At 40.4% G+C, this 22,422-nt stretch overlaps 1 protein-coding gene and 1 non-coding gene across 3 annotated transcripts in view; both read right to left on the bottom strand.

Annotated features, from left to right (window-relative positions):
• Nucleotides 1-1,243: 1,243 nt before the first annotated feature.
• On the bottom strand, nt 1,244-1,373 carry LOC138167600 (U6atac minor spliceosomal RNA). Its single transcript, XR_011169928.1, has one exon. It is a non-coding gene; the product is annotated as a U6atac minor spliceosomal RNA (small nuclear RNA).
• Nucleotides 1,374-1,915: 542 nt separating this feature from the next.
• SV2C (synaptic vesicle glycoprotein 2C) overlaps nt 1,916-22,422 on the bottom strand; it is a 280,802-nt gene continuing 260,295 nt past the window's right edge. For both annotated transcript variants that reach the window (XM_069096255.1, XM_069096256.1), the window contains exon 13: nt 1,916-11,060. In XM_069096255.1, the coding sequence (XP_068952356.1) occupies nt 10,877-11,060 (184 nt within the window). In that variant the 3' untranslated portion in view covers nt 1,916-10,876. The remainder of the gene's footprint in view (nt 11,061-22,422) is intronic.

Raw genomic sequence — 22,422 nt, 5'->3', positions numbered from 1 at the left:
CAATGTCCCCTTCCCCTTTCCTTCTCTCACTTGATTTTTTAAAAATTCGATTTTATTTCCAAATTTTCTCACCCTTCCCCACCTTCTTCCTCTCACTTGAAACACCATCCACATCACCTTGGGCAGGAACCCAGGGGTCCGATTATGCTCTCATTCTTGGCCATACTTACCCCTTCCAAATAATAGTGAGCCAGTGCCTGCTAATCTCTCCTCCTTCCCCTCCCATTGTGGGTGGCTATAGTTACTCATATCATTTGGATGAAATAGGATCACTACCTAAAATCCCTCTGGTACAACTTACCATGTGCCTTACCAAGCTGTACACCCTATTTGCCCTGTGACTGCCAGTCAGTACACTCTGAGGACCTCCAGGTATTTCCATCTGCTTTGTAGATACATTCTTCTACACATTTTTTGTCTCCTCCAATTAGAATGTGAGCTCCTTGAGAACAGAAAGCAAGGGACTGTCTCGTCTCTATTTTTTACTTCAAGCACAGTGCTTGGCATGTAATAAGTCCTCATTCATTCAAATTGAGGTTGCTCCTTATTGTGTCTTTAGTTAAACTAGTGGAAGACCCAATTTCAGCCTCAAAAGTAGAATGTACAGAATTAGCTTTTGCTCTACCTTTACAACTTCTTTCATGACTTTCCTTCCTATCCCAATCAGAGAAATGCTGTTCTGAACTAAAAGATCAGGGCCATCTGTTGAGGAAAAAGAATCTGATTTTCCTTACAAATGAATTTTCCTTTTAATGTTTCCTCATAGCCACCAGAGAACTTTCCCATAAAACATATCAATATTCAAGATATATCAGTCCACTGAAAGAAGAAAAAAAATTCCTGGATCAAGGAAAACATATTTTCTTTAGGGCTGCAGACATATTAAAGAACCGATTTTCCTTCCTTCCTTCCTTCTCCTTATCTTACCTAGTTTGGAAGTATAATGATAATTCACATGGTAATGAACCCTCTATTGATCATCATGGTAGTTTTTACATGCTCTGTTTCAAACCTAGGACTGTCAGCCTTGTTCCCCAATCCTCCTCCACTTCCCTGCCACCTTTGCTCCCAGGGACACACCATATTTGTGCTGGACATAGTATGAACACCAGCTGGCTTAGCCCACAGTAGCACAGAATTTCCAAACTCAATCAAGCAGGCTCAGCCTCCCCAGTAGCAGGTGCTATAGTCACGTACCATCATGCAGAGCAAAGAACCCATTTTCAAAGGAGAGTTAATACTGACATTCTTGATGGTTTGATGCTGCAGGGTAGGTGGCAAAGCCTTAAACCATATATGTGTTGTAAATGTCACTAGGACCTCTTCCATTCTTATCAAGGGGATTGCTAAGCTTTTCTCCTATCATACAACACCTGGCAGGTGTTGAAGATCACTCAGAAAGATAAGGTACAAGAAGACACTGAGATCCTTTCTCAAATTAAACTGCCAAGCATTCAAACTCTACTACAGATAGCACAATTCCGATGGGGTGGTCACATTGTTCGAATGACAAACATATGCTTGCCTAAGAGACTGTTTTTCAGAGAACTCACACGAATCGACTGCTCATAAAGTGGTGGGAAGAAGAGACACAAGGACACTCTCAAGGTCTTTCTGAAGAACTTTGCAATTGATTTAGTGGCATGGGAGACACTGGCATAGGATTGCCCAGCATGGCGTGCCCTCATCAAAGAAGGTGCTGTGCTCTACAAGCAAAGCAGAATTGAAGTAGCTCAAAGGAAACATAAGATGTACACATTTAGAGAATCTACCCCAAATGTTCACATGAACTATTTGTGTCCCACCTATGGTAGAGCGATCCAGCCGCAGTTAGATATGCTGTAACTGGACTCTAACATAGTGACGTCATTTTGGTCCTCTTCAGGAATGATGAATAATAACCAATGAATCCATATACTTGATGAAGAAAAATTCTTTATTTGAACATAATGGAGCAAAAAAATGTCCATTTATTAATCTGATGTACATTAAATATCTTTTCAATTGTTACATGAATGTCAGGTATCTGGCAGATAAATTTACACACACTTCCACAGCCGATAGATTTATACTTTATGTACACTGTGTATTCTACACAGAGCATACCCTTCCACCAAGATAAAGAGAACTTCCTCCAAGGCTTTTGGTAAAAATACACTTGGTCGAACACTTTGGCAGCCAGCAATCAGAGGGATGAGTTCACAACTGGACAAGCTGGACTCAGGATGAAAAAATCCAGAAACCTGCAAGTGAAGATTGATTGGGGGTACGCACATGCAAACACATATATACAATAGTGGTGACTGGGATCCACGTGACAGGAGAGCACACAGAGCAGGAAATATAGAAACCAAAACAAGGTCAAGACCATTGCCAAGATCTCTTTGCAAAAGAGTTGATCTGAAAGTGTGTCCAAAATGGAAATTTAACATAAAATATGGCTGAGTGCTTTATGTACATTATGTACACATGAGCAAAGAGCATGAGACATGAGACCTGGGCAGTATGTTTCCAGGTCAGAATTAAGGATACACAATGAGTTTTTGAATGTGGAGAGGGCATAAATCAAGAAAGAACACTTCTTTACCCTTTAATCTTTTTTTGATTTAGTATGCAGATTAGGCACCATAAATTCATAACAATTGTGGCGGAGAGGAAATTAGAACAATATGTCAACCATCACCTAGGTATTACTGGAGAACATCAAAGGCAGGTGGAGGTTGGGGGTTTTCAGCCTAGGGCCTTCTACCTGTGCATGTGAGGCTGGAGACAGACTTCATGCAAATGGAAAGGGAACTTTGTTGGTTTTATTTACTTTGCATTTAATAATAGGGTATTTGGCATATCTTCTGATTTGTCAGAATTTCTCCATTTGAGGGTGAAGCAAATGTAATGTATGAGGAGCTTTATTCACTACTCTATAGGTTGGAGGATAAACTCCCGTAAACTCAGGGTGGAAAGCCCCCTGCAAATTTCTATGAGACTGGGGTATAGAAAAGACCTGTACCCCTCCTCTTCACTACCTTGTCTTCTACAAGACCAGTATGGCAGTCACAATCACATCTTGGGTGTGATCAGCCGTCAAATATTCTCTAAGGCAGCTGTTCTCTTAAACATTCTCTTTTTACATTCTTAAAAATTATTGAGGGCGCCCCCCCCCCCAGTGCTTTTGCTTACGTGGGTTATATATGTTGGTATTTACCTTATTAGAAACTAAAATGTCTTAGCATTATTATAAAAATATTTTCACCTGATACACACTTTGAGAATCACTCCTGTAAGGCATGCAACAACTTCAGCAAGAGAGGTCATCCCTGCGCTCTGAACTTTCTTAACAGGGTTATATTAGTTGATAGCCAAGGACTTTGCCTTATTGTCCAGGTGGGCATTTTTTTTTACTCTAACTTAGTTCTAACTTGGTTTAAATCCACCCTGATTGGAGGATGAGGAACGAGTATGGACAGTGTGTTGCCTTCCGTAGTGCCATGATTCTGTTACAAGGGAAGAAGGGGGAAGATCAATCATTGTAATTTTAGCATTTGGACTAGAAGGCACTATAACTTTCAATGTTTCATATAGTCCAATCACAAATACAAATAAATGTATGTGATTATCTTTAAATATATGATTATATGTGTGGGTCTTAGGAATTTGAGACAGGAGAGTGATTAGGCTTTGTATATCTCAGCAAATGGAAACTCTTGCCAAGCAATACTTCAATATCATCTTTTTCATTGTATGTCAGAGGCATTGAGGACCTATTGAGTACCAGCTCTGCATCAGGCAATGTATTGACAACCAATATATTTTACAGTCACTATTATTATCTATCTTTATATCACTAGAAGAGTGATTAACAGCTTCTTCATATCTGAGGACCACTGTGTGATCAAGCTATGCTTCCAAGCTCCTCTAAGGCACAGGCATCGGAGAAGGAAAGAAGGATAAGGAAGATATAAGATAAGGAGAAGGAGGAGTGAAAAAGCAGACAAAGAGGAAGAAAGGACAGTGGAGTCATAACTACTGATCTTAGTGCCTAGGGCAAGCAGCACACTTAATGTGAGTAGATTTGTAATCCATGATATGAAAATGATACAAGAAGTAAATCAGAATTGATTCTGTTTCAATCACTTACTGTCATAGGTGCATTTAGGAGTTACCTCTTTTAATCAATTATTCTTACTCACTAGGTGCTAAGCTGTTCAGCTGTTTTTTTATGTGCCTGTATTAAAATGTGTCCTCTAACGGACAATGATCTGGGCCATATGGGGAGAAAGTCCTTATTGCTTTACCTTAACTTTGAATGAAAGATAGGGAGAAAGTGAAAGAATTTTAAGGGAAGCCTTTGATGGGGAAATCTTTGAAATCAGAAGGGAAAATTTACCCCGAGTAGGCCAGTTCAAGGGAAATATGAGAAGCAATAAGATTTGTCTTCCCTGGTTTCCAGAGTGATGATTCTAAGGCTGCTGGATTAGGAAGAGAGTTTCCATCATATTTTAACTACAGGCCTTAAAAAAAGACTCCTGAAAATAGACAGAAACAATTTCAAATAGCATTTCTTATTTTTTAAAAAATCAAGTAACTTCTCTTGCAAAATGTGGCTGCTTTTGTTTTGCATCTTGTAGCTTACAATATCTCTGGGTGAAATTTCTTTCCCTAACAACATTGAAAAGAACAGCAGGTTTGTCCATTTCTCCTTTTCCCCCCCAGTGCTGGCTGAAAAGCTTCTACAACAATGCCCAGTGTGACAATGCCACTTTGTGAAGAGCTGGCTCTACCTCTTGGGCATGTATTGGTACCTGGTTCTTGCCCTGCTGGCCATGCCCCCAGCTGATGATTTTAATCTCCAAATTTCTCTCTACCCCCCCTTAAAAAAAAACAAACCACAACAACAACATAGCTTTTGTGGTCAATGTGATGTTTTGCTCTTTGCCTTTCAATGACAAACACTACTAACTCTGTGTCCTCTCTTTCCTTCATTAAAGGTGCTTCAAAGAATGAATCATCTGTCAGAGGAGAGAGCAGGGAATGTCCCAGCACTAGAGAAGCTCTCTAGCCATCTGGCCTCCCTTCTCGACCCCTTGTGCTTCCAACGTGGGCTGCCATCTTGCAGATTGGACTCTTGAATAAAAGTCACTAATAAATGAATGAGATCCTTCTAATGTCAACAGTGAATTGCAGGAAACTATGGCAGTGGCTTTTTCTTGGGGTTGGACAAAGATTGTTGAGGAGAGCAGACATAAACCATGTGTCAAGAAGGTGCCAGCAATAGTACAAAAGCGACTATAAACACACAAGGAAATAGTAAGTGGACAGATAATGCACACAGGAGACACTGACATTTTTGTTCCCACACTATACAGATTTAACTTGTTGAATAACATGGGAAACATGACAGAAAACATACATTGCCTGAAAGAAGGAAAAACTATGTGAGTTTAGGTTTAATTTCAGAGTAACTTAGGGTGCAGATTGGTGACTTTTCCTTCTGTGGTTGCCACATGACTGTTGCTTCCCTGCTCTGGTTACTGAGATGAGCTTGGCGTAGAAGAGGGATTTTTTAAAAAAATGAAAAGGAAATTTGGACCTACAGCCTTTAAGGACTAGCTGGCTTTCTTTCAATGATGCCAAGCATGTGCTAAACTCAAAAATTTTTGTCCTGAAATCTAAAGCTTTTAATCCATGAATAGGTAAAGTGTTTTTATTGAAGACAAAAATAATAAAGTCCTTTTTATCACTGAAAAGAATTGAAAAGAATAAATGTTGAAAATACCCAGTTCTATTTTGGTTAGCAGATATCCAATTCTATTTTGGTTAGCAGAAAGGAGCAGATGGCATTCCCTTGGCATGCTACCTAACTGAATCCCATAGTTCAGAAAAGTCCCTTCCTTAAACTTTTCATCTTTTCACTACAATCTTTTGCACTGGCATTTCTGACCCTCCACCACCCTTCCTGCTCCCCTTCCCCCCTTTTATCCTTTCCATGAATGAAGAGCAAAATTCTTTTTGATGAGAACCAGAACTGTAGTTTGATATAGTACATTTGTGTTGGTACAACTGTCAACTAAGAGAAAATCCCCTAGAACCCTGTGTTCCTGGCAGCAAAGACCTATCCAGGAGCCTCTTCAAGTGTATATGTTGTGGGACAAACATATGTGCAGGAGAGATGTGGCCATTGTGAATTTTTAAAAACTGGTCTTTTGATAAATTTATCAATCTGGCAAGGTGGGTACCCTGCTTGGAAGGGCTAGTGTTGAACTTTCGATTTTTGTTTTGGAGGGGGAAAGGCAAGGCAATTGGGGTTAAGTGACTTGCCCTAAATCACACAGCTAGTGTCAAGTGTCTGATTTGAACTCAGGTCCTCCTGACTCCATGACTGGTGCTCTATTCACTGTGCCACCTAGCTGCCCCTGAACTTTTGATTTTAAAGAGGCTGTCAGGGTAAAAAAAATTGGATCTCTGTCCTTTGACACTTCCATATGTGTGTTCCAACTGGCTACCCATCCTCTCTCTGTTCATTCCATTCTATTCCCTAATATTTCCATTTTTAAATTGAGCATTTCAAGTGCTTGTAGAAATACTGCCAGTAGGTAATCCTCCAGAATGCAATCTCTTGATTAGTGCAGAATTGAAGGAGCTGAATTCAGCTGAATTTTAATAGGTAGAGAATTTCCTTCATGTTGTTGTCTGGGATGACTCTTGGGACAATAGGATATACCCTAGATTACCCCCCTGCCTGCTTTGCCTGCCATATAAGGCAGCAATGCTAAATGTGACTCTGGTCACTGAAACATATTAATGAGAAGCACAGCTTGGCATACAGAACTTGTATTTGGGGAAGGTACTCTGTTCCCTTGAGGTGACATGGACAATTTCAGTGGGATTCTGGGGAAGCTTCAGAAGCACTGGCATATGCTGCAAAGGAGAAGGAAATTGAGTCGTTGAGAGTAACTGTTTTTCTTCTAGGCTTTCATATCTGAGTTCCTTCTTATTTTCTTCTTCATTTTGGAGGAAAAGACATGTCACCCATACTTTTCCTGTGTCAGTAAGTGACCCAAAGACTGGATAGATGCACAGGTTCATGCTTGTCTTATGGTTATATCTTAATCTTCAGCTAAATATCAAACCCAGAACAGGCTAGACAAGCTTTGCAGCATACCTGGGAAACAATCTGATCTCTTCTAGGGAGAATCTCCAGAAGAGGAGAGCAATTGTGAGGAACCCGGGTGAAACAGTGAGAGACTGACAAAAAGAGCATGAGTTGTTGTAAATGGGGGCATTAGATGGGTTCGCTCCTTAGTGGATTTCTAGAGTTGGAATTCCCTGGAACCCTACCTGTTGGCTGAAGAAAGAGATGGATTCAGCGAAGGGAATGGGGTTTGGCTTTTAACTTCTTTACAGCTTTGCTGACTCAATTTATACTGAAATATAGTTTAATCACATACTTTCTCTGTAGCATCATATATGCTAACAACAGAAATAAGAGCCATATACCATAGGAATGAGGGACTCAGTAAGATTGTAAGAAAAATTAAGTTTTTTGAGTCTAGATAAGGGCTTCTTAACCAGGAGTTTGAGGAACTTGTTTTTGTATTTTGATAACTATTTCTTTTTCTTTTTTTCTTTTGGAGGGGGAAGTGTAGGGCAATTGGGGCTAAGTGACTTGCCCAAGGTCACACGGCTAGTTTTGTGTTAAGTGTCTGAGGCCGGATTTGAACTCAGGTTCTCCTGATTCTAGGGCAGGTGCTCTATTCACTGTGCCACCTAGCCGCCCCGATAACTATTTCAACATAATTGTTTTCCTTTTTAATCCTTTGTTTTTTATTTTGTACATTTAAAAACATTATTCTGAGATGGGGTTTATAGCCCTTGCCAGACTAGCAGAGGTGTATAGTACACACAAAAATGATGAACCCCTAGTCTAGATGTATATAGGCTTATACACTTTTGTTTAATTAGTAAGGAGGATTTAGAGATTCAGAGTGCACAGGATTCAGAAATGTTACTCCCGAGAGCAAGGACTATTTTTGGTATCTCTTTCTACCCGTAGCACTTAGCACGGCGCCTGGCACACAATAGATGCTAAGTGACTGACTGACTCTTGCTGTTCACATACTTCTCATTCATCTAGAAGACTTACTAAGGTCTTTGAGAATGTTTCCTTTAAAGAGAAAGGGGGAAAAGTGAAGGGGAGAGAGGAGGTAGAGAGTGAATGAATTTCAGAGGAACCTAAAACTGTCTTTGCCCCTTGGTGACAGCAGATTCTCTTGTTTATTTGCTTTAGTTTTCCATTATTTTGGCCCCTCTTTCCTGTTTCCTTGATTTCTATAGTCTTCCTGCTTTTCTCCATTCTCTCCCCTTTCTTGTTATAGTTTTCTTGATGAGCCTGGCCCTGAACATTGCCTCCCTATGGACATATGCCCTTCCTGCCCTTCCACAGGCAGGACATTCTAGTGCTATGGACCTGAACAACAATGAGGGACAGTCCATGTCCTGGGCATGTATTACTGAAAGAAGCTTTTGTACACGTTCTGAACTGAGCACAGTTCAGATCACCATGGTCATGAGACAGGGAGAGGTAGAGTTGTCCCTATACGGACAAACCTACAATTCATTGATTATTATCGTGTTTCCCCGATAATAAGACACTGTCTTATTATTTTTTTTTGGACAGAAAAACACCAGAGGGCTTATTTTCAGGGGAGGGCTTATTTTAATGAACATTGACAGCAATTTTAATAAACAGGTAAATGTGAACAAAAAAATGTATCTTTATTCAATAAGCAAATCACTGGGGAAGAACAGGATGACGTGCTCACTGCTGCAGCTCTGATTGGATGCAGCTTGGAGCGCGGTGTGCGTTTCACCCGGGGGGGGGGACGGTGCATACAGAGGGTACTGTAATGTAGCATGTAGCGCAGGGGATCACCTTCACTACAGTAGCAATCTCAATAGGGCTTATTTTCGGGGGAGGGCTTATTTTAGAGGAATCTTACACAGTAAGGGGAGGGCTTATTTTCGGGATAGGTCTTATTATCGGGGAAACACGGTAGAAAGGAAGATGATAAGCTGGAGACTTTTTAATCTGGTCCTCACTTTCTGGAACCTTCTTTAGTTAGTCCTCACTTTTCAGAGCCTTCTTTACCTGGTCTTCTCTTTCCAGAGACTTCTTTAGCTGTTCCTCACTTTCCGGAGCCTTCTTTAGCTGGTCCTCATTTTCCAGAGCCTTCTTTAGCTGGTCCTCACTTTTTGGTGGCTCCCGAGCCCTGAATTTTTTGGTGATGTTGTCTCACATAATAGCTAACATTGACAATCTTCTAATGATCTGTACCAAGCTCAAAAACTTATTATCATTTAAACTGACAGTGTGTGAGTATGGCACAAAAGATGATTTACTGCTGACTGTGGGCTATTATTCCAAGTATGTACAGAGGCTTCAGATTTCAAAGAAAGAAGTGCCTTTACACATAGCAAAAGACTAAGGCTGAGGCATGTGGGAGAGGTGAGGGGGTCATCAGGCTGACAGCTGGCTCATGGGAATTTTTTGCTGTCCCTTTTCTATTCTCAAGCAAATTCTCAATGAAAAATTACAATCAAACAACCAAGTGTGATGCTGTAGTATAACCCCCATGGTCACCTTCAGTAGATATGTATGGCTATGATTGAGACACAAGGTCAAGGCAAACACTGCAACCCCAATAATATGTTGTGCCTGTAATGCTTCAGGGAATCATTTCAAAATTGTTTGGGGGCAAATTTTAGAACAGTATTTTCAAGTTGAGTGATCTGTTGCAGGGCAACAGCAGTAGTAACGTGTGAGCACTTAGTCAACAGCTATTGCATCTACTCTTTGAGATTAGAATTGATAAGATGGAGAGAGTATATTTCTACTAAATTTCACTTTGTTCAATCAAAACTAATTTGCAAGATTAAAATGCTTAAAGCTGATTGACTGAACCTGACATCACTGTTCTACTGAGGAAGAACAGACCAAGGCAGAAGAGGGAACAGACACCTTTTAGAAGGTTTCCTTCCTTAACCTTTCTGTCTGTCTATGACAATTGCATGAGAGCAGAGGGTCTCCCTTTAGTTTTCAAATATTCAGTAAACCACAATCATATACATTATCTCACCAGTATTTCCTCATATCTCTCAGAAGTCAGAAAATGAGTCTCTCCATGGATTTTTCTTGTAGGGATAGTTTACCACACTTTTTGCTGTCAGCTGTCCTGTCATGATTTTTCTCCTTCACCCTCATAACTGAAAGTGCGTCCCCCCCGCCCCCGCATCTGCTCTATACCACATGGTTTCCTTCAAAAGGCATTGTTGGTATAGCCCAAATTATACATTGCACTTTTCCAAGTAAACAGGAAATATCATACTGTTGGGGGGAGAAAAATAGAATCTTTTTTCTCAGCACGAATGTTGTAATAAGCCAACCTATATTTCCTGACTATTGTTGCCTCAACATTAGAACTTATTTACATCATCACTACTCCCTTTTAAAGCTTTCTAGATCTGACTCAGCAAAATCTGAAACTATTCTAACAACTTTAGTGCCATTTTTAGAAAGGCTTCCATTGATGGAAAGAGAGGGCTTTCGGCACAAATTGTCTTCCTCTTGCCTGCTTTAGGAGGAGGTAGCTTTCTTTACAGTTTGGAAAGAAATGATGCATGGCAAAGCGAGGTGTGCAAAAATTGTGTCTGGGGGGACAGGACTCACATAGCTAAGCATTAGTCACCACAAGAGGTTATGATAATATCTGACCCACCTTTCTTGGCATGAAATATCTAAAGCCTTTGCACCAATCAAGAAAATTGACACTAGGAAAAGAGAGAGAACCAAAATGACAAATGGCTTTTTCCTCCCTGCTGGTTACATCAAAACCTGGGTTCTTGTGTCAGGCAGCCGGAGTCCTACCAAGCCTCCACACACAAGCACAGTAGAAGCTAGTAGAATAGGGATGGCTTTGGTGATACCAACAAGGGAGCCGAATATTAAGTTTCCAAGCACAGCTGCTGCTTTGCACAGAGCATTCAAGAAGCCAAAACCTGTAGACCTGAAAAAAAAAAAGACAAAGCAAAATGAAAAACATGAAGAAAATGGTTTCTGTGCTTCCAACATACATGTGCCTGCATTATTGATACCACGACATACTTTGAGACCATTTAACAGATAAAATAAAGCTTAAATTCTTTGCAAATGAGTTGTTCTGCATATTATTGGGCCAAATGATTAAACCCTCAAAAGCAAAAAACTGGGACAAAAGCCAAGGCAGCTGGTGCTTTGCTTTCAACCCTCTGTAGACTCCTTCACTATCTCCACTTGGGCTATTACTGCTGCTTCGAGAGTCAGAAGGGCAAGAAGGTGAGGAAGCTGAGGGAATCCTGCCCCTCTTCGCTCAGCTTGATTCAACTAACCAGAAAAGCTTGCTAAATGAAAACCTAAATCACCTCATCAATTATCCTGCCCAACAGGCAGATTAGATAAAGGGAAGGCAGCTGGAGCACAGTCTAAGAGGTGATACCTTCCATCCTCACAAGAGGGCCTGGAGCCCAGGGCGGACAGAAAGGAGGCTCGGCAGCTCTTTTCAAGTTGGGTCTTCACAGCATGGGATTTGTCAAAATGTCATTTCACACAACTATATTAAAATGAAAGTATAAAATTGCATTGTCAAAGCAGGCACAAATATTTGACTATAAGCCATTTGGGATTTTGTGTCTTAATACATCCTTCCTTCAGTTTGGATTGTCTGGAATTGACCAAGGGAGCAAGCTATTAGGTAACTTTGCTAGACAAAGGCAACCAGGGCTGAAACCATGCCTAGGGTAAGTGATAAAGAACCAGATTGGGAATTCGGATAGTGGTAAGGGGAGAAAGAAGGGATGAAGACCAAGGCTGAGACAGATGCTAAGGAAGGTGCTCCTTGGGTAAGAGCTCACCTGGGATTGAGAAAGGCCTGAGGATTCTAAACCTTCAGTGTCCCACAGATGGCTTTTAGGGGGGTCTCTGACTAACACTGGTTACCTGATCTGGTCCAATTACATGGGGGAGGGAAAGTCCATTTCTTCTATGTCTCCTCAGAGCAACAAAGCCCTGGATCCCCTAAACCCTAGCAGCACTCAGAAGGCATTTCGATGGAGAAGGCATGGTAGAGATCATCTCTTTTATTTTATTGCTTTTTTTTTGCAGGAGGGAGGGCAGGGCAATTGGGGTTAAGTGACTTGCCCAAGGTCACTTAGCTAGTAAGTGTTAAGTGTCTGAGGCTGGATTTGAACTCAGGTCCTCCTGACTCCAGGGCCAGTGCTCTATGTACTGTACCACCTAGTGACCCAAAGATCATCTCTTAACCATTGGAGGAGAACAGGATGTCCAAGCAGTAGCAAGGAGTGGGTGTGTCCCTTGGCCCCAGATGAGGGAGTGGGGGCAGTTGAGTTACAGATATGAGGGCAGGAGGGGAGGGAAATGTGTTGTCAGTTGAGGACCATGAGGTATGGGGGTGGCAGTCTCCTCTGGTAGGGGAGAGAAAAGTCTTATGAGTTATAATTGTCATTTTTCCATTTCGGAATGTAAAATGGTCCAATTACATGGGGGAGAGAAAGTCCATTTCTTCTGTGTCTCCTCAGAGCAACAAAGCCCTGGATCCCCTAAACCCTAGCAGCACTCAGAAGGCATCTTGATGGAGAAGGCATGGTAGAGATCATCTCTTTTATTTGGGATTAAGTGAATTGCTCAAGGTCACATGGCTAGTAAGTGTTAAGTGTCTGAGGCTGGATTTGAACTCAGGTCCTTCCTCCTGACTCCAGAGCTGGTGCTCTATTCACTGTGCTACCTAGCCGCCCCTAATTTGCATTTTTCTAATCAATAGTGATTTAGAGAATTTTTTCATCTGACTATAGACAGTTTTAATTTCTTTACCTGAAAACTGCCTGTTAATATCCTTTGCCCACCTATCAATTGGGGAATGACTTTTATTCTTATACATTTGACTCCATTCTCTATATGTTTTAGAAATACTGACTGTAAAAATTGTTCCCCAGCTTTCTGCTTTTCAGAAAACATTTCTTAAGTGTTTGCTATGTATGTGTAAGGTACTTGTGCTAGGTTCTGGTAATAAAAAGACAAAACTAAAATAGTCTTGCTCTCAAGAAACTTAAATTTTATTTTATGTTTGCTAACTTCCTATAACTAGAATTGTTACCCATTATTCCTCTGTTAAAGTCTGACTTGGATGTCTTATTGTTAAGTGAAGGTGATACCAGGTTCTCAAAGGCTATGCCTATTGTACTAGCTCTGCCAGTTCTATTAAGTTAAGAAGACTTTAGCTGCAGGAGACTATAGTAGGAGACTGTAATTACCATTTGAGAAACATTTAAGTGTTGATCCCAGGGTGATTAATTTGTGTGCCACAGCAACTTCCAAAGACCTGCTAAGGTTGGTATTTGCATCAGTGAAAGAAGTACCCATATTGATGAAATCTAAGGTCATTGATGGGCAGCTAGGTGGAGCAGTGGATAGAGCTCTGGGCCTGGAGACAGAAATACTAGTCTTCATGAGTTCAAATCTGACCTCAGGCACTTATTAGCTGTATGACCCTGGGCAAGTCGCTTAACCCTATTTGTCTTGGTTTCCTTATCTGTAAAATGAACTGAAGAAGGAAATGGCAAACCACTTTAAAATCTTTCTCAAGAAAATTCCAAGTACAGGCACAAAGAATTGGGCATGACTGAAATGACAGAACAAAGTCATTGAAGGATTAAAATAATAATAGTCTAATAGTATTACCTCTACATTTTATGCTTTTCATATTTTTTTAAGACATTTGCTATTGACACTAATAAATCTTCCACACATAAAAGGATGCCTCCTTTCTTTCAGCAGAGCGGTAGTGGACTGTAGGTCTGGAATAAGGAATATATTATTCACCTGGCCAATGTGCTGGTTTGCTTTATTTTCTGTTAAAAGGAATAGTTCCATGAGGGTTGCTTTTTGCTCATTTTTTCAAGTGTGTCCAACTCTTTGTGACCTCTTCTGGTGGTTTTCCTGGCAATGATACTAGAGTGGTTTGTCATTTCCTTCTCCAGCTCATTTTACAGATGAGGAAACTGAGGCAAACAGGGTTAAATGAGTTGCCCAGGATCATACAGCTAGTATCTGAGGCCAGATTTGAACTTCAGTCTTTTTGACTGCAGACAAAGAGCTCTATTCACTGTGACAACTACCTGCCATAGATGGGGGTAGGAATGACATTATTGGGAAATCATAGAAAACGTATCAATGGCAGCAAAATTCTCTTCCTTGAACTTTGTAAACTGAATCTATGACTGAAGGTGATGTTAATCCTTTCACTACTTGCAAGGAACCTGGTAACCAGCAACAGAAAAGAACTTGTATTCAAACCACAAAGTAAGTTGATTCTTGTAGTTTGGCAGTTGGCAGTAGTGTGGAATGTGGAGGATATGTAACATGATCTCTTATGAAGGAAAAAATGGGAACTTCTGAGGGGAGAATAGGGGGAACTAGAGAAATGCATGAAATCAGTCACAAGATCATGCTAATTTTATATTCTCCTTTTTTTAAATGAAGAGATTAGTAATGTCAGCACCACATCCAAAGATGATGAAGAGACTGCTCACATAGTAGACAATTTTTAAAAAAGTGATTAAAAGTATGCTTTTTGAGTATTAGAAGACTGAATAAGTGTCCTTCAGAAGAGAGTATAAAGACATTTCCTCCTAGGAGGATATCTGGAGATGACGCCACGATTCTGAAGTTGTCTTCTGTCAGCAAAAAAAAAAATTGTCTAGCAATTTAATCTTTTTTTCTTGGAAAAAACAATTTATGTTTATGAGGCAGTTTTCCTCCTAGCAATTTTGTGAGCACAAGTGATATTATCTCTACTTAATCTTAAACACTCAGAGAATATTTGTCCAGAGTTACTGGTTCTAAGTGTCAGGGATGGGCACAGGTCTCCAGGGTTCACTCTAGCACTCTTATGAAATCTCAAAATCACTTTATTTCATTAAAGAGGTACTGTCTCCTATATGTTGTAGATAGGGGAGGGGAAGAAGTAAGGGATCACAACTTAAAAAAAAAGCTTCTCAGTGAATCTCTTTCAAGGGTTAATAAAATGACCAATACACAATTTATATCTGGCATAAAAATTACTAGGCAAATGATGGTAGGGTAGGGAATATAACATAATACTTCCCCAATACAAAAAAAAAATCTTATTTTTTACTACTGAGAAAATGTTACAGACTACCCCTTTATGACATTCTAACAGTAACAAAGGCTTGCATAAAATTTCCTGAGCATTCTGGAACTCGATTTTTCTATTCAGTGCTCAAAGGCAAACAAACATACTGATTGTTTGGTATCCATGGGATTCCAAGGAAGATTCCACTGTCTTGTTTTCTCAGGAATCTGCATTTTCATTTATAAAGCAAAGACAGTTTTCAAGGAGGACAATTTGCAGGGATTTGACACCTATGACAGACAGACTTAAATATAGTGGCAACATAGGAAAGAATTCATCTCTCTTTCCTGGGGGAACACTTGCAGCTGGAGAAAGTGCATACTTTCCAATTCTTTGTGGCAGAGGCGAGACATCAGAAACAGTGTGGTTTTAGAAAGGTTATTCACAGAAGGAAAAGTCTCTTTGAGAGATCTTTGCATATGAGGTGAGCAGAACTCAGTTACAAGTAGTCTCTTGCACTTAGCAGAAAGACACCCTGGTGGCATGGATTCTGTGGCTGTTGGCTGGTTTCTAGGAAGCTGGGGCTGGCTACTATAGCATTTTACATATGGTAAAGAACCTTTCCTATCTTCTAGTAACTACCAATGAACTTAAGTGTGGAAGGGGAAGAAACTTTAGACCTATTTAGTTCCTCTTCTTACTGAAGATCCCATTGTTTCTGTTCTGATCTATTTACTGGAATCTTGAACATTAATTCCTCCTCTCTCACCCCCCACTCATTCAATTGATGGCACATTGTTACTAAGTAACAGCAGTGGCTTTTCCCATTTCTGCTATTCTCTCCCTTCCCTTTCTCTCCTTCTCTCCCCTTTTTCCCTTCTCTTTTTTCCCCTCTCTTTCTCTTCCCCCTCCTCCTTCTCTCCCTCCTCCCCTCCCACCATCTCTCTGTCTCTCTCTGCTGTCATTAGTCCCCTTTGTCTGACAAGCAGTGAACTTGGTTATATGTAGCAGGTTTGTTACAGTATTGTCTGGGTAGCCCTGGATATAAAGTAGCAGCCAGGGCCATTGTGAGTGGACCAGGCCTACTTAACCTTTGGGCTTTTTCACTGAACAGGCAGGACTCCATTTCTTGGGTTTTACTTTTTAAAATGGTGACAAAAAAAAGATAACCCTCCCCACCCCCCCAAATCCCCATATGTTGAGATTTTTCATTCTTTTACATTCCTTTCCTGGCCTCCTTCTTTGTAGTTCTAGCTGTAGTTCCTTAAGGCAACAAAGAATAAGAAAAAGTTCCAAACTCTGCACCATTGACAAGTACTAAAATGGTATAGGCCAAGGTGTGGACTAATGGAAGAATATTTGTGCATTTTTCCCCAATTAGCAAGAATTTATTTTTTCTTCCCAACTCCCTTCCTCCTAATTTAAAAAGGAAAAAAAAAAGGTGGATCAAACACTTCTAACAAATGCAGAGTCAAGCAAAGGAAATTTCTACATTGGCCATGCCCCAAAATGCATATCTCATTCTGTACCTTGAATCTGTCACCTTTTGGTCATAAATAATTTTCGTTACTGAGCAAGTCAGGAGTAATGTGTGCATTTGAGCCTTATAACAGTCCTTGACATAGATGCAACTGAAAACTGAGACTCAGAAAGGTTAAGTGATTTGTCCAAGGTAGAGTTCCCTGCTGTGGACTCTTTCTGAATGTTGTTGTTGTTGTTGTGTTTGACCTTGGTTTTAGAAGAGGACCATGGCATCAGGCAAATGATGACATGACTTTTAGTTGACTTGGATTTGAGTGATGGAGGGCTGTGCAAGGTCACCAGCCTCACTTTCTCCTCCAGAGCCATCTGGGTCCAGTGACCTGATATTCATCAGGACGACTGGAGATGACCCAGGATGCAATGGGAGACCCTGGCCCTTTTAGGTCAAGGTCTTTTTAGGTTCTCACATAGAGAGAGGTAAAGTCCATTCAGTGCATAGGCCTCTTTAAGAAACAAGTCAAGGGGGGCGGCCAGGTAGCACAGCGAGTAAGAGCACTGGCTCCAGTGTTGAGAAGACCTGGAGATCGAATCCCGGGCTCAGAAACTTAGCACCCAGGCCCAGAAACACCTGGCTGTGTAACCTTGAGCAAGTTACTTAACCCCAATTGCTTAGGGGCGGCCAGGTGGCTCAGCGAGTAGGAGCACCGGCTCCAGTGTCAGGGATGACCTGGATCAGGTCCGGGCTCAGATACTCAGCACCACACCCAGCAATGACTGGCCATGTAATCTTGAGCGGGTTACTTAACCCTGATTGCTTTTTAAAAAAAAAAAAAGAAACAAGTCAAGGGATGGCCCCTTTAATTAGAAAAAAGAAAAAAAATCATAACAGTAGCTAACATTTATATAATACATTAAGGTTTACAGAGCAGTTTAAATGGAGTGCAAGACTCTGGGGAAAGTATTTGGGAAGAAGGCAATGCAATAGCTGCACTGAATGAGTTACCTGACGCTGAAAAGCCAGAGGTACCCCGAATTGGGGTTGCAGGCCAGTGTGCCTGTGGTGGGATTTGTCCTGAGGTCTTCCTGGCTCCTTGTCCAGAACTCTACCCAGGCTCTGAGGTCTCCTGCCTCATGTGGTGGTTTTGAGGCTCAAATGAAATAACATATGTAAAGCCTTTTGCAAACCTTGAAGATCTGCATTACTATTATTATTATTAAGTTGTTGTCTGCAGAGTGATATTGGGTAAGATCACAATTTTTACTTCAGGCAATGTCCATTACTGGTGGTGCCTTATTATGAGGGAAAAGACATGTGAAATCAGGACTGATGTGAGGGGGAGAGGAAACTCTGCATTTGGACATTGGTCAACCTTGGGATGAGAGAAGCAATAAATATCAGTACTTTTTTTTGAAGACTTAAATCCCTTTCACCACTTTATGATGATTTCAACCATCCCTGGATGATGTCTTTGAGCATCTTCAGTCTTTTTTCTTTTTCTTCTTGCTTTCCTTCTCTGTAAACTATGAATTCAATACTTGGGGGGCCATTTCTGTTAAAATATGGTGTTAAAGAAAAAAATGGCCACTTGCTCAGGCAAGGTCACCTTTTGGGGGGGTTACTATGGTCATCTAATACATCATTTTGCAGGTTTGAAAAATTGATTTGATTAATCTATCCAGATGTGATAAGGTTCTAAGGAAGTGATTGATGCTAATCATGCACATAGGCACTTGACTTATACACTGGAATACCAGCCTCTTAATTTAGGATGGGAGCTTTTTTTTTTTCTTTCTGGAGGGGGTAGGGCAATTGGGGTTAAATGACTTGCTCAAGGTCACACGGCTAGTAAGTGTTAAGTGTCTGAGGTCGGATTTGAACTCAGGTCCTTCTGAATCCAGGGCTGGTGCTCTATTCACTGTGCCACTTAGCTGCCCCAAAGATGGGAGCTTTTGATGGGTATGTTTCCTCAGGATACCAAATTTTACAGATATCTTGGTAAGCAAAGGATTATAGAAATATATTTTCGGTACTCAAGGTTTTTTCTAGTTTAATGAATAATACTTTTCTACTCTAGAAGTCTTTTTACCCTGCTCTAAAGGATACAGCTTTTAGATATCTAAATATTTTGTTTTTGTTTAAAGAAGATGAAGTATCAGGAGTGGCTAGGTGGTGCAGTGAATAGAGCACTGGCCCTGGAGTCAGGAGGACCTGAGTTTAAATCCAGCCTCAGACACTTGACACACTTGCTAGCTGTGTGACTTTGGGTAAGTCACTTAACCCCAATTGCCCTCCAAAAAGCAAAAGGAAGAAGAAAGAAGAAGAAGAAGGAAGAAGAAGAAATAATAATAAGAAGGAAGAAGAAATAATAAGAAGGAGAATAAGAAGGAAGAAGAAGAAATAAGAAGAAAAAAGAAGAAATAAGAAGGAAGAAGAAGGAAGAAGAAGAAATAAGAAGGAAGAAATAAGAAGGAAGAAGAAAGAAGGAAGAAGAAATAAGAAGGAAGAAGAAAGAAGAAGAAGAAGAAGGAAGAAAGAAGAAGAAAGTGTCTCTCCACCTCCCGATAGAGACCATTTTTGTTTGCACTCATGGTGCAGAATGAAACATCCATTTGTGAACATGACCAATGTGGATTTTTTTTTTGCTCGACTATGCATAGTTGTTACAAGAGTCTTGTGTATTTATTTTTTCTTTTCAGTGTGGGTAGAGGTGGGAAAGAAAGAAAAAAAAACTTTATAATAATAAAAAAAGTTTAATTCTAGAAAAAAAAAAGGATGAGTCTATCAGATATCCAAAATCAAAGCAGTCTCTCACCCTGTGGAGTAACGGATAAAGAGTGACAAGAGCTTAGTTTTGAACCCTCCTTGTTCATTGTTCCTCATTTATCACCTAAAACTTCTGTTATCAAATCCCTGCCTCTTTACCATTTCCCAAGATTATAGCTGTTCTAAGGTCAGTTACATTTTAATTATTTGCCTTTCTTTTAGGCAGCCTAGGTCACCAGCATTTAGTATACTGCTAGGTACATAGTAGGGACTTAATCAATGATTGTTTACTGACTTTCTGTTAGTACAAAGGAAGAGTAACTGAGCTATAAGGGTGTCAAGATGGCAGCTATTATCACTGGCCCTGAGGATCATACCAGCCTCTCTCCAACACTGGGGCTGCCTGAAGTTCCAATCCCCCCAACATGAAAACAGGGGCGGGAAACACATTGTTACTAATCTCATGGTACCACTGAAGCAGAGCTTTAGAGTGTTGTATGAAGGCAATAGGAACCAAGTTACATGTTGTTATAGCAAAATGATGAGGCTGTGAGGTTCAGGTATTTCAGGGTCTTTTTCCATGTGTCTATGAATGTAATTCCCCTTCTCATATGTATTTTCTTTTGCACAGTTTAGCAAGTGGCGTCATACTACTGAACTGCCTGAAGTATGAGATAGACAGGGGTGTACTAGTACATATTTAACAATTGGCTTTCAAAAAAAAATGTGCCCACTAAATACTTTAAGTTTCATTTGCATTTTCCCCATCATTTTCTTTCTTTCTTTTTTTTTTTTTGCCTTTTTGGAGGGCAATTGGGGTTAAGTGACTTGCCCAAAGTCACACAGCTAGTAAGTGTGTCAAGTGTCTGAGGCTGTATTTGAACTCAGGTCCTCCTGACTCCAGGGCCAGTGCTCTAATTCACTGTACCACCTAGTGCCCTGCCCCATCACTTTCTTAAGTCTAGAAATCAACAAAACCATAAGTCAAACCCTGATTTGTATGCAGTGTTTTGCCAATTTCTAGGGTATAAATGCTCACATGGAAAATTTTAACCATAAGCTCCCTGGTATGAGTGAGCTTTTTTGACTCCAGAACATCCTTGGATACAGAGAACACCAGAAGGATGAGGTGAGTGAAAGCAAAGTTTTGACAGTATCTTCTCAGTTTTTTTTGTCCTCTCTAGGGCTTGTCAGTGTCACAGATAGGTGATTTTAACAGTTGCTGAGATTCAGGAAGTATCCTCATTTTATTAGCAACATACTTCATACTACCTCTGAGGATGGACCACAGCTACATCAGGATAATTTCAATTACGTTACATGGATTCTTATTATCATTGTTTTCAGATGGTAATATTTACTGACATGATCTTTGAATTTTGGGGATGTTACCTAGTTCCAAGCCCATAGTTCCCTATACAGGTTCTGCAAAACCCAGCATGAGAACTATGCTCTTCTGAGAGGCTAGGAAGAAATATATGTGAACTAATTGTCATTTTAACTGGCAGTCATTGGTAGGAGATCAAAAAATGGGTACCATGGGTAGCTACCTCCACTCCCTCTCCCCCAAATTTATTCTATATTATATAATATACAAAATACATTGTAGAAATTTGCTATATTATATGTTACTCTCCTTCATGTATTCTACTGGCTAGTCAAACTGGTATTCTTGCTATTATTCACACATAACATTTCATTTTCCATCTCCATGCATTTGCCCAGGTGGCCCTCCATTCCTAAAATGTACGTCCTCCTTACCTTTGCTTCTTAGAATCCCTAGTTTCCTTCAGATTTCAGTTCTCATACTACGTCTTACATAAGATCTTTCTGGTAACTGTAATGGTAATGGTAAAATGAAGATCTTCCCTGTACCTTAATAGGCTGAATGTAATCACATGGAACCTGTGGTAGGAGGAACTTGCTGAACTGGTGGACTAGGGAGGGTAGAGCAGAGGCCAGAGGAAGCTGGGAATCAGAGCAGTTAGTGTGGAGGGAGAGACAGGGTGTAGGCAAGGAGACAGCTAGAATTGTTTGTTGGAAGGCTTGAGCCCAGGGAAGGCATTTGGATGATTGTGCTTCCTGTAGTGATAAGGTATATTAACTTCTTTGTTGCTATGATGGATTTGGTTTTCTGGCTTTGGGATTAGGCTTTCTGGTGTCTGAATAAATGTTTTGTTTCTATCTTCTATATGGAGAGTCTGTTATATTTTGAGATTCAGAACTATGCTGGCATATTTAAAGTTGTCATAGGTGCTGTGAATATTGCCTTGGTGTTACAATAACTCAAGGGCTAGTTCATTGCTAAAATATTCCCTTTTATTTACTTTGTATATATTTTATGTATATTATATGTATATGTATATATATAAATGTGCATATGTTGTCTTCCTTGAAAGACTCTAAACTCTTTGAGGACAGGGAATGTGTCATTTTTGTCTTTGTATCCCTAACACTTGTGTCTGATACAGTACCTGGAACATAGTGAGGATTTAATCAATGCTTGTTGACTGACTGAGCAGAGGTGTCTGCCTTAGCCTTGATCTCTCATTGGGACCATCCCCTGACTGCTTATACTACCCCTCAGAAATGGTGGACTTGAAGCCCTCAGTCTTAAACTCTATTCTTTCCTTTCCCAAGAGATCAAATATATCAAGTGATAGCCAAGTGAGGTGATTCAAGGCACCTAGATTGACCCAGATTTCCGCCAATGAAGAAAGGTAGAGTGGTCAGTAGTTGCCCTTTAAGGGCAAGGAAAAGAATCAGGGAACACAGGGGTTGGCTTGAATCCGTTGCCTACCTTCCCCCAGGTGTAGCTAAGGAAAGAAGGATGGAAACAAGCATTTATTAAATGCCAGGTATTGTGCTGAGCACTTTACAAATATCTCATTTGATTCTCACAACAACCCTGGGAAGTAGGTATTATTACTATCTCCATTTTACAGTTGAAAAAACTAAGGCAAACAGAGGTTGCAT

Source organism: Petaurus breviceps, unplaced genomic scaffold (assembly GCF_028583685.1).
Source record: "Petaurus breviceps papuanus isolate PSGF00001 unplaced genomic scaffold, PetGlider_PUasm1.0 229, whole genome shotgun sequence".
Classification (NCBI taxonomy): Eukaryota; Metazoa; Chordata; class Mammalia; order Diprotodontia; family Petauridae; genus Petaurus; species Petaurus breviceps.
Note: the sequence above shows the minus strand (reverse complement) of the source record. Positions and strands in the feature narration are given on the sequence as shown.